This window comes from Acomys minous, assembly GCF_964271855.1.
Source record: "Acomys minous genome assembly, chromosome: 15".
NCBI lineage: Eukaryota > Metazoa > Chordata > Mammalia > Rodentia > Muridae > Acomys > Acomys minous.
The window spans coordinates 34,266,721-34,279,407 of NC_140497.1; the positions used below are offsets into that span (position 1 = coordinate 34,266,721).

General features: G+C 40.8%; 1 protein-coding gene across 24 annotated transcripts in view; it reads left to right on the plus strand.

The window, feature by feature from the left end:
- The window catches only part of SORBS2 (sorbin and SH3 domain containing 2), a 203,954-nt gene that overhangs the window by 161,731 nt on the left and 29,536 nt on the right, over positions 1-12,687 (plus strand). For 11 of the 24 annotated variants that reach the window (XM_084758907.1, XM_084758921.1, XM_084758922.1 and 8 more), the window contains 4 exons: positions 312-368; positions 5,032-5,081; positions 5,953-6,140; positions 12,391-12,479. In XM_084758907.1, coding sequence (XP_084615033.1) covers positions 312-368; positions 5,032-5,081; positions 5,953-6,140; positions 12,391-12,479 — 384 coding nt within the window. Of the gene's footprint in view, positions 1-311; positions 369-5,031; positions 5,082-5,952; positions 6,141-7,963; positions 9,536-12,390; positions 12,480-12,687 lie in introns of all 24 variants that reach the window. The other 13 variants (XM_084758924.1, XM_084758923.1, XM_084758926.1 and 10 more) reach the window with 3 other exon arrangements.

Genomic DNA, 12,687 nt, shown 5'->3' on the forward strand with positions numbered 1-12,687 from the left:
TCCTGAATACACTTGCAATCTGCTGTGGCCAAAGACCAGGAGTGCTAAGTTTGATTTGACGTACTGAGTTGGCAAATCTACTAACTGAGCACAAGCAGCTTTGCGCAGTGCTCGAGACCATTTAGGGACGTTGCACTCTTGCTCCGTGGCTGCCATTTTGCTCCGTTCATGTCACTCTTTGTGTGTATCTGATGCTGTCGGCACTTGACTCCTAACTGTTGTCACCTTTTCCACATGTTCATTACTCGCTGCCATTGACTCTCCTCCAACCCATCTCTCCACTTGTGCCTCTGTGGTGCGTCTACACCCAGCCTCCTAAAAAGGCTCTGGACTATGTTCAAGACCATTCTTCCGGTGTGTCCAATGAGGTAAAGACGAATTCTTCTCTCCTTCCAGGTCTCCCCCTTTGTTACTGTCAACCTGAACATCTGTGGTTTTATAGCTCACTGTGCTGTGCGAGCTGGTTTTGAAAACTCTCTTTGTGTCACTGTGTTTGCGTGTAGTTAGCACTGTCCAGACAGTTAGGGCAAAGGGGTTGGCTGTTTCTGAATTCCAGGCAATGAATCATTCCAACTGTTATTTCCAGTTAAAATACTCACCAGAATGAAAAATTAAAAAAAAACACCAAACATTGAACTTTGGCAATGAATTAACTATCCATTTTAACAGACTGAGCAAAGTACTAAAAAACTTCTAGAAGCCACTTTTTTGTTGTACGTAGAGGTACGGACTCAAGAGTTTAATTCTTCGGCCATGGAGATGGCACATTAGGGAAAAGAGCTGTAAAAAGCCTAAGGATCTGACTTGGATCCCTGGCACCCACCCACTGTGGATGAAGAGAAAATCCCCTCACATAGTGTGGCAAGTGTGCTGCACACACACAGACCAAATAATATAGATAGCTCAGAGGTTAAGGGCGCCATCTGTTCTTCCAGAGGTCCTCAGTTCAATTCCCAGCAAACACATGGTGGCTCATGACCAGATCTCATAATGAGATCTCGTGCCCTCTTCTGACCTACAGGCATACATGCACAGAGAATATTGTATAAATAATAAGTAATAAATAAATAAATATTTAGAAACAAAACAAAGTTTAGATTCTTACATGATCAGGTACTTATTCCTTACCTTTTCCTAAATGTTATTGCTACTCTTTCGTTTCCCTAAATGCTTGTAACTTGTGCGTTTTACCATCAGTCAAGAGTAGAGATACTGAACACCTGGTATGTGTGGTCCAGCCTCCCATTTCCACGTCCTTGACAGGCATCACTACCGTAGATAGTCATCACTGTGGTGTGGATAAATCTTAGTTGAGATCTCTGCTGGAGAGTGCTTTTGAATGGGGCCGGAGAGACAACTCAGTGGTTAAGAGCACTTGCTACTCTAGTAGAAGACCTGGCTTTGTTTCCCAGCATCTCCATGGCAGCTCACAGCTACGCACAGCTCCATCTCCATCACCCTCCTCTGGCCTCCACCAGCACCAGGCACCCCTATGCTGCACAGGCACGCATGCAGGCAAAACACTCATGAATTTAAAATAAGACTAATACTGCTTATGACAGTGAAGGATTTATGCCAGGCCATGTAAGTTTTTAATCTGCATGAGGAAAACATAGCATGAAGAGGTACAGCAAGGATCCTAAGCCAAACATGGCCCCTCCACAAAGAAACCGGAAGGGTATTTTAGAAAGCACTTAGAAGACACAAGCAGAAATGTCATTGTTTGGCCAAGTTTCTGGCCCATAAAGGCCTCCTGTGGGTGCTCTCAGAAGCAGCCAAGATAGAAGAAGCACACAGAATCAACTGATTCCGTCCCAATAGTTGCTGTGCGTTCTTAAGTGAATACAACCCTTAATATCTTACCTTCGTCACAAAGCCTTTATTCAGGCTATGCACAAATTGAGAGCCAAGAACTCGTGCTAAGGACGATACCCCTGACACAGTGGATCTGGGCAGGGGGGACAAACTGCAGGCATGGAGTTTAAAGGCAAAAGTATTCAAAGTTTGAAAGGTTCAATCTGAAAACCAAATTCTTGATCGTGTAATAAGCCATTGGTATGTGTTAAAACAGGGAAGTCTGAAAAAAGACTTTATGAAACAGAAAGTAACCAGGAATTCAGTGATTTTTTTTCCAAGACTCTAAAGAGAATTAAATGAAGCAGGAGGGTTCTATTCTATATGCTTTGCTGTCATTTCAGCATAGGAACAGCCTAAGAGTTGATTTTGAAATTCAATTCCGTCAAATGTTTTTCCTGTGTTTTCCACACCAAAGCTATGTTATCGTGTTGACGGACTTCCATTGGATTTATAATCCAGTTGGGGAGAAGGATATCTTTGCCATGTTGAGTATTTTTTTCCCAATTTTGTTTAGTTCAGTATGATGGGTTTAAGTGAATCAACACTGGAAAAAAAACAGACATATATTTTCCCCTCAGGTATTTTAAGCAGATATTTCTGGATTTTTTTTCAAAGCAGTTGGTTCGTTGAGAACTGAAACAGGATTTAGATGAGATAATATTCAGTTCGTTGGTTTTCTAGTTAAGAAAAATAGGATGGAATAACTTCAAGGAATGTATGTTTAGTCGCCTACTAAGATGGCTGCTGAGAGAACAAATCGCCAATTGTTCAGCCTTGTCTTCAAAGCTCTTTCCTTAAACCACACTTGTCCCCATCTCTGGTAGATGTACTTAAAGCTCAGCTCTTCTAGAAACTGTTTTCTTTTAATGATTGAGTTTGGATAAAATGGGTCCTGGGAATTAATGCTACACAGTAATTACTTGAGCACAGAGATGGAAAAACTGAACAATGCTCTTTCTGTCTTATGGTAGTGGCCAAAATACTACATTGAAAAAAGCAGTTTGAGAGCAATTGAGCTGTTTTGTCTCATCATCTTTTGGGGACTGAAAGACATGAGTGATTTTAACAGCATGTTAACCAGGGTGCTGACTTAAGAACATGGCCTGTCAGAGTATAAGAAGATAGACTCTCACAAGATATTTAGATTCTGAATTTAATAATATTTGTATGACATTGCTAGCAAAATTATAAATTATTAGGTAATACCTAAGCTATTGTTTATCAAGTAAATGTTTCAAATGACATATTTTTAAGTCAAATGTAACTGAGATATTTGTTTACAGATGTGAGAATGAAACCTATATATTGCTAATTTGAAACAAAATTTTTAAAGAGCAGTTAAGAACTTGTTTGCATAGTTTAATCAGTAATTACTTGACAGAAAGAGTGATTTGATGTTTGCCAGCCCTTGAAATGACCTTTTACTGTGTTACAGCAATGATGACATGAAAATGACAAGCAGGTGGTATGGTGTAAAATGGGCTAGTTCTTTTCCGGGGACTTCTTTTTCAGGTGGAGTGTCACAATTATCATACAAGGCTTTGCCTCAATTATTAATCTTTTTAGTATTACCTTCTAACTAACAACTGAACTTTCTCTTATGATACATAAAGTCAAAGTTGATTTTATGGGGCCAGCAAGATGGCTCAACTGTGACCTGAGTTTGAACCCTAGGACCTATATTGGGTAAGGAGAGACTTGATTTCCTCAAGTTGTCTTCTGACCTCCACACATACCACCATAGTACGTGCATGGCCACACACACACACACACACACACACACACACAGTATTTTGTAAAATCCCTTTAAACTGGCTTAAACTTACTTGGAATATAAAAAACAGAACAAAGAACAATAATTATAGTTTGTCTTAACTCTGAAACACACTTTATCAATTCTCATACGGATTTTTATTTCATGTTACATCATTGTCCAATTTTATCATAGTTGGGGCCTCTTATTTCTGATCCTCCTGGGTTCTGAGAGCACTCTGACTTTGACCCTTTCAGTGGTCAACTGTATGTCAGGTTGTCCCATAAAACCTGCGACCCACAGCTGGTGATGCTCCAGTGCTCCCTGACACACTTCTACAAACATGCAGAAGTAGCTAATATTATTTTACTAATAATATTTTCTTTCTTCCTTATATTTTCCTTACTTTCTAGTGTCCAATTCAGACAAATTCAAATCATCATGTAAACTTCTCAACACAGCAGAACATTTTTTTCTTCTATAGTTGCTGAGAACATAGCCGCCTAGGAACTTTCTAAGAAGTACAAATATTAAATATGCTTTTTTTGTCCCAAATGAAGGAATGTTTTCATGCCAATAGATGTTTTTGTTTGATTATTGGTAAGATTCCATTCTCAATCAGTAATATAGAATTAAAGTAAAATATTAAGCATAAGGCTGCTACTGCCTTGTAATGTCCCCTTCAGTATTCAGAGATTCAATACTAGCCCTCTCGTAATCCAGACATTTCACCATGTGTCTCAGAAACAGCCATGTACAATGGAAACTTTCTATCTGATGATCCCGTGTGGCATCAGTTTTAGCGTGCTGTACAGAATGAAATGTGTAAAACACACCCTTTGAAAGTGTATCTTGATTCACTTGGTCATTTATTTTAAACTAATCCTAAACTCAAATTGCCTAAGATTTATAAACCTGTACCTCACTGAAGTCTCAGGGAATTGAGTGATTTCAAATCAAAATCTGTGAGCTTTATGAAAACGGCATGTGCGCTTATAGAGGAAAGACTTATCTTTCTACTTGTATGCTATATTTTCAAGATAACACTGGCAATAACAATGAAGTTACAAAGAACTTTATGTTTTCTATGGATTTAAAGATGCAGTCACTGAGAGCCTAAGGGTAGTGCTAAAGATACTGTTAACCCTTCACTCAGTTCAGTGCTTCTGATGATGTTACTGGGTTTTTTTTTTCTTCCTGATGAAATGAACACCATGGCTGTGCTGCATCACGGAATGCAGTGTAGTCTGTTAAAGGAGAATGCAGAGACGTGGTATCTCTCTGGAAAGTCATTTCTAGAATCACAAAACAAAATGATCCTTTTGATTGCCAATAGTTATAGTATCCTTTTCAGTCTGCAATGATAAATGAAATTTGCTACATTAATTCTCTTTTCACGAACTACTGTCCTCTCTTAACAGGCCTCCATCTATCAGGCCTCCATGGACAGAAGCCTGGAAAGACCCAGTAGGTAAGGATCTGGTGACATCACACTAACAGACTATCCCACCCAGTGGTTGCTTCCTCACTAGTCATCTTCCCTGCTGAAATGCTGATGAAGATCACACAATCCTCACTCTTACTTGCAGTACCAGACCTCATGGTATGGAGCACGTATCCAATCATTTATGAGTGTTTTTTCTTAAATGATACCCTACTCAAAACTAAAAATCAAAAACCACTCCTTTCTTTATAAACCATTTTTCCACAGCCAGTTTACTTGCTGGGTAAAATTTTATTTGCTCATAATTTAAATAGACAATATTGGAATTCCAGTCTAAGGTTCTTCTGAACAGAGTAGGAAAGCAAAAGATGATCCTTAAGGAAAAGGACACTTGTTTAACTAGATCCTTTTATAGCATCCTTTCTGCTATTTTGGCACTTCCTTCTAGATAGATTCTTGTCAGAACACTCTCTCTCTCTCTCTCTCTCTCTCTCTCTCTCTCTCTCTCTCTCTCTCTCTCTCACACACACACACACACACACACACACACACACATGTAATTGCATTATACAAATAGAAAGGATAACATTGAATTACCAAGAGCAATAAGTTCACTGCAAGGAAATTTGCACTTTGAAAGGTGATTGTCACACACACACACACACACACACACACACACACACACGAGAGAGAGAGAGAGAGAGAGAGAGTAAACAGGGTTCAATCTCCACTTGTATGTTTGCAGCAACTTTTTCAAAATTGCCAAGGCCTAGAGGCACTCAGCTTTGTGGGTATGAGGTTAGGTGATATGCCACTATCCAATGTAGTCATCGGGTTTCTCGCGCCTGTGTTAACCTCTTCCAACACCGACCAAAGTGACACTCATTCCATCCACCAGCTCTGCAAGCATGGCCGGAGACTTCAGGAAGCGGAGGAAGAGCGAACCTGCAGTGGGCCCGCCCAGAGGCTTGGGGGACCAGAGTGCAAGCAGGGTCAGCCCTAGCCGGGCCGACCTCCCAGGACCAAGCTCTACCTTTACGAAGTCTTTCATTAGTTCTTCTCCATCTTCTCCCTCAAGAGCGCAAGGTGAGCAAAGATAAAGGAACACAGCTTGCTTGTTCATGATCTAGGCAGATGACGGGGAAGGGTAGATCTCATGACCATGAGCTGTGCTGCTCTCACTTGTAGTGTCCGGAAGCAAATACAGTTTCCCTGCAAAGCCATTGCTTCTACTCAATCCAATTCAAACTGGCAAGGCACTTGAGTGTCTTAAAGAACTCAGATGTAAGCCAGGCAATGGTGGCTCATGCCTTTAATCCCAGTGCGGGAGGCAGAGACAGGTGGATCTCTGTGAGTTCGAGGGCAACCTGGTCTACAGAATGAGATCCAGGATAGCCAAGGCTACACTGAGAAACCCAAACAAACAAAAATCTCTCAGACTAACATTTGTTACTATTTTCTCAAAAGTAGATAGAATTTGGTTTTTTTCAAGTATTAATTTGTTGTCATATTTACAGAAATGGCATTTATGTGCTTTTACATAGTCAAATTGCCTAATCTTATTATAGATAATTACATTTGTAGAATAAGAATTACAAGTAGCAACAGAAAAATATTACTTAAAACATGCACTGGGGTACTTTAAATTCTGGAACGTAAATTATCTATTAAGTCGCGCGCCTTTAGTCATTTACTCTATTTTGTTCAACCTTCATTTGTATGGTAGAGTATCACATTTGACCATGTAACAAACAATGGTCCACAAAGCTTCACAATAAGTACGTACTGGCTTAAAGCCACAGATTTAAGATTTAGAAATGAGAGGCTTCAGTGGGTAAAGGCACTTGCTACCAAGCCTGACCATCTGAGTATGGCCTCCATGGCTCCTTTAATAAAACGAGAGAACAGATCCCCACACGTTGTCTTCTGACCTCGACTTATGTGTACACATGCAAGAGGGAGAATGAAAAAGAAGAGAGCGGGAGGGAGGCTGGCCACTTCTTCAGATGGCTTCTCTCCTCTTAGGAAACGCAGTAAGCTATGTGTTGAAGGGACAGAGTTGCTCATGTGGGTCTCTGTAGATTACTTGGGTCTTTTTTCTTTTGAACCAGAGTCTATTGACCCAGAAGCATGCCAAATTTGGAGCCCCATGATCTCTTCTAGTGAATAGGGGTTTTTTTTTAACATGTAAAGAAAATAAATTGTAACAGAGGTGTCCAGGAAGTAGGACAGAGTCAGGGACACCTAACAACTGTGTACACTAAAACTGTTGCCACGCAGTGGTTAAAGCCAGGCAGTAGCTAGTGTTTGTACAAAAGACAGGTTGTTTATTAACTAACATGCCTTCGTCATAGTCGACTTCTCTACACAAACAAATATCCTGAGGAACAAGTCAGTAGTGAAATGCCATGGGCCTGTCATTCTCAATCCAAAATGTAAAAGGATTCTGACAGATTTAAGTATTTTTCTTACCATAGAGAGTTAAATCATCTTCCTTTCCCAAGCATTACATACCACCTGAATCAATTACTAATTTTTGAAGAACTTGGGGAAGATCACAATTGGCAAATTGTTATATAGGGAGAGAGACATGCTATTAGCTTAATAACTAAGAGTTATGTTTGGGCATGCCTCGTTGGCTGAAAGGCAATTGAACTATGCAGTAGAAATGTGTTAGCCACACAAGGTGTATTTCGTGTGTGGTTTTGCTCACTGTAGTGTCTACAAAGTTCCTCTAGCGTCAAGAATTCCTCTGAAATCGAATCTGTGTGGATGTTAAGGCGTCTATACTAATGCCACACTAACTGCCTTCCCTTTGCTGTGCTAATACTCACGTGTTCTCCTTTCCTTTGCGAACCTTTTAACGTCTCCACATGTCTCTCTCCCACCATGCTGCTCTGGACGGAAAGGTGGGGATGATAGCAAAACCTGTCCATCCCTTTGCAGTTACTCAGGGCTCAACGGTGCCCCCTCTAGTGAGTTAGAGTACTGTGGCGCTTACAGACAGCACTTGGATGTTCCCCGGGACTCTCCAAGGGCCATCACTTTCAAGAATGGCTGGCAAATGGCGCGGCAAAACGCGGAGATCTGGAGCAGCACTGAAGAGACCGTTTCCCCGAAAATCAAGTCCCGCAGCTGTGACGACCTCCTTAATGATGACTGTGACAGCTTCCCGGACCCTAAAACCAAGTCAGAAAGTATGGGTTCCCTGTTGTGTGAAGAAGACTCTAAAGAGAGCTGCCCCATGGCGTGGACTTCCCCCTACATCCAGGAAGTATGCGGTAACAGCCGATCGAGGACCAAACACAGGTCAGCCCATAACGCCCCAGGCTTCCTCAAAATGTACAAGAAAATGCATCGCATTAACCGCAAGGATTTGATGAACTCGGAGGTAATTTGCTCTGTGAAATCCAGGATACTGCAGTATGAAAAGGAACAACAGCACAGGGGTCTGCTCCAGGGATGGAGCCAGTCTTCCACCGAGGAGGTGCCCCGGGACGTGGTACCCACTCGCATTTCGGAATTTGAAAAGCTGATTCAGAAGTCTAAGTCTATGCCCAATCTAGGAGATGAAATGTTATCCCCTATAACCCTAGAGCCCCAAGAGAATGGTTTGTGTCCCAAGAGGCGATTTTCTATCGAGTCTCTGCTGGAGGAAGAGACTCAGGTTCGACACCCTGCTCAGGGTCAGCGCGGCTGCAAGTCTAAAACCCTGGTGCCCATCCACATTGAGGTCACCAGCGACGAGCAACCCAGAATGCACACGGAGTTTTCCGACAGTGACCAAGACGGGGTTGTGTCTGACCACAGCGACTATGTTCACGTAGAAGGGTCGTCCTTTTGCAGCGAGAGCGATTTCGACCATTTCTCTTTCACATCCTCTGAGAGCTTCTACGGCTCCAGCCACCACCACCACCACCACCACAGACACCTCATCAGCTCCTGCAAAGGCCGATGCCCCGCCTCTTACACCCGATTCACCACAATGTTAAAACACGAAAGAGCTAAGCATGAAACTATCGACCAACCCAGGAGGCAAGAAATGGATCCGGGCCTATCTAAACTTGCATTTCTAGTCAGCCCTGTGCCTTTCCGGAGGAAAAAAATCACCACTCCCAAAAAACAGACTGAACAGGCCAAATGCAAAGCCTCTGTAGTTGAGGCTCTGGACTCGGCCCTCAAAGACATCTGTGACCAAATAAAAGCTGAAAAGAGGCGGGGAAGCCTGCCGGACAACAGTATATTACACCGGCTCATCAGTGAACTGTTGCCGGAGATCCCGGAGAGGAATTCATCTCTTAATGCTCTGAAAAGGAGCCCCATGCACCAGCCCTTCCACCCACTGCCTCCAGATGGTGCTATTCAGTATCCGCTGTACCAAACCTATTGTGGGAGAATGCCTCACAGTGCCTCTTTCCCCGATGTGGACACAAGCAACAACTACCACACGCAGGACTATGGTAGTGCACTGAGCCTGCAAGGTGGACGAGCTTCTCTTTCCTTTTCTTTGTGGTTCGGATGCCATCCTCCCATGCATTCATGTTTTTTTCCACCCTGCATCTCATCGCCCTCGGGCTGTGATACCATGTGACATGTGACGTCATTATGTGTTGCAAAGCAAAGCAAACCTGTGTTGTGCCTGCGACGTGTCTGACTCGGTAGTTCTCACTTTGCCTGTGTGATATTTGACTTCCATGTGTTGGCTCAAAGGGCTCAGCAATTCCCAAGCATTTACTCCCTTAAAAGTAAAAGTAAACTCAATCTGTCACTTAAAATTAGGGTTAAAATGAGTAGGGCATTGAAAAAACAAAGGAAATAGTAAATCTCCACATTCTTAAGATTTATGTTACTGGCATTGACGCTGTGCAGCACGCTTCACAAACAATAGATTAGAGGGTTTTCAAAGGCAGGTTCTACAACTGGAAACTTTCAGGTCAGAATCCCAATTTTCTGGCAAAATATCCATCTTCTTCAGTTATCTAATACCCTGAAATAACCACAACTCAAATTCAAAAGAAGATAGCAAGGCAAAAACTATAGTTCAATGTCTGTATCCCTACAGTATCTTTTGGCTCATTGTGAATCAAAGTCAGTAGTTTCACAGCCTTTTTAAAATTTTCTATATTAACATTAGAACTCTCTACCTGTTCACTCGAAGTCTGGTCCCATTCAACCTATATAGAAGTTGCAACAGCAAATCAGTCAGTCAGCAACACTGAGCGTGTGATTAACAGCGGATGAATAATTGAAGGTATTAGAAGTTATTTAATAACTTTCTCCATTTAAAGGACACAATTTGGAATTTTGTTAATGTATCCTTAAGATACCCATGTTATTTGTATCCTTCGAGATAGTCATTTTCTCCCTTCCTTGATTTGCTTACTTTCCATGCCTAAGACAAGCATGTACTGAAGTGTAAATTGGATTAGGCTAAATATGCCTTTCAAGTAGGTCCATTTTCACAGTTACTGCAAATGCTAGAAGGCAACATAGAGACAAGTAACAGTTGTGATGCCGAGGAATTGACTGAAGTTGACCTAACTTGAGAACAGTATGCTTTGAGAGTTTTATCTAATTCTCAAGTGGATCTGTGTCTGGCATGCATGTCATGAGGATAGAGTGAATATTCCAGGCTCAGGGATGGGCTGTCAGGAGAGAAGCTTCACACACTAACAATGCACAGAGCTTTGGCTAGATGCATTGTCTAATTGAAACTACCATATGTCCGTGGATGGGTGTTTTTGCAAGGGCTGTTTTACAACTGAGAAATTGAGGGACACAGAGGGCAAAATGTCTCAATGTCTCACAGATTAGCTAAGTTAGCTAAAAAATGTATGATAAAAAGTGTTTCTAATGGCAAAAACAAAATTGTTAATAACCACTAGACAATATTACTTATCGGTTTTTAAAGAATGCTGGGAGAGAGCCAATAGAATAAGTAGGGTCTGGCGAGATGACTCAGTGGTTAAGAGGCCTTGATCATCTTCCAGAAAACTTGGTTCAGTTCCCAGTGTGCACATGGCAGCTTATAATTATCTATAACTCCAGTCCCAGAGAGTGGATGCCCTCAAAGGCACTGCACACACAATGGTACACAAATATATATGAAGACATAAACCCATACATAAAAATAATAAAAAGGGATAGAATGATAAATAAAGTAGTAACTTACAACATAATAGTATATATTTTAATTTACTTAATAAATAGAATAATAAACTTTATATTCAATAAGTTAGAATTGGTAATCAATTTTATTGTAATCCAATTTTTTAACTACCTTCTTCAATTTTCTGATACCCTGATATAAATATAGTACATTATCAAAACATGAGTTTGAAGCATTGAAAAAATTATACTGTACATAAAATTTATCTTAATGATTTGTACTATTTAACATTTAAAACTTGTTAAAATGAGTGTTTTTTAAACTTTGACCTATTTACACAAATAAACTGTCATGATGCTGCCAGATTTCTGGAAACCCTCACATCCATCCCAAATGCAAATCACACACCATGTAAGGTCTACGAAACGGAGAGGGATATTTGCAGGCATCATTTTTAAATGTTTTTATTTATATTTTGCTCTAGTGAGAACAAGGCCTCACTATTTCATAAGCAATTTGGCAACTTCATATGAGGCTTTCTGGTTATCTGTTTGTTTTCTAGAATAAATATTTTACTTTCTGATTAGTTGAACATTAGTGTACAAGAGAAAGTCATAAAGGATATGGAATCTTAAGACCCAATAAGTATTTACAAACACACAAGCACACACACACACACACACACACACACACACACACACACACACACAGAGTGGAGGGGGAAACATGACCATAGTCTCATCCTATTCATACTTAATTTTTTTCATCATTACTTCTTTATTGTATTTCACAAACATTTGTTTTGTTTCTGCAAATGTTATCTTTAAATTTTCCATTCTTTCTATATCTTATAATAATAATAATTTATTAGAGCCAAAAAAGATAGAAAAATCAATCATTCATTATAAAGTTGGAGTTTGAAAAGCCCTACAAGTGTGAATTATCTATACCAAGGATTTCAGTGTAATTAACTAATTGGCAATATAATAATATAGTATATACAATTATAATGCTTCTGTTATTTGTGTAGTTTTTTCATTTCCAATGTGTGTCTACATGTGTGTTATATCATTACTTTACAGTTACTTGTGAGTTTTACATCCATGTTCTCACTAGTGACATCTCTCCAAATGCGGGGGTGAAGGAATTGCCACCAGGGAAGTGGCTGGCCAGTCTCCTTTGCATGAAGTGAAGTCTCATTCTTGTTCATCTTATCCTTTCCAATAGACCATGAGTCCCCTAGAAGCTACTCATCTGCTTTGACTGACTTGGGAAGAAGTGCATCACGGGAACGAAGAGGAACTCCAGAAAAAGAGGTTAGTTTAACAGCACCAAAGGATCTTCGGAGAAAGCCCTTGCCAGTCAGATGTCTACCTCAACCCAGTAAAGACCTCAGACTGAAGCCTGGCAGCCGCAAGAGTCTAGAAATTCTGCATAGAGCCTGAGTCTAGGGCCGGAGCTCCACTCATTTCCTACTTGGGATGCACTCCGGGCAGTGGGCCTTTCTGAGTCTTGACCTGGTAC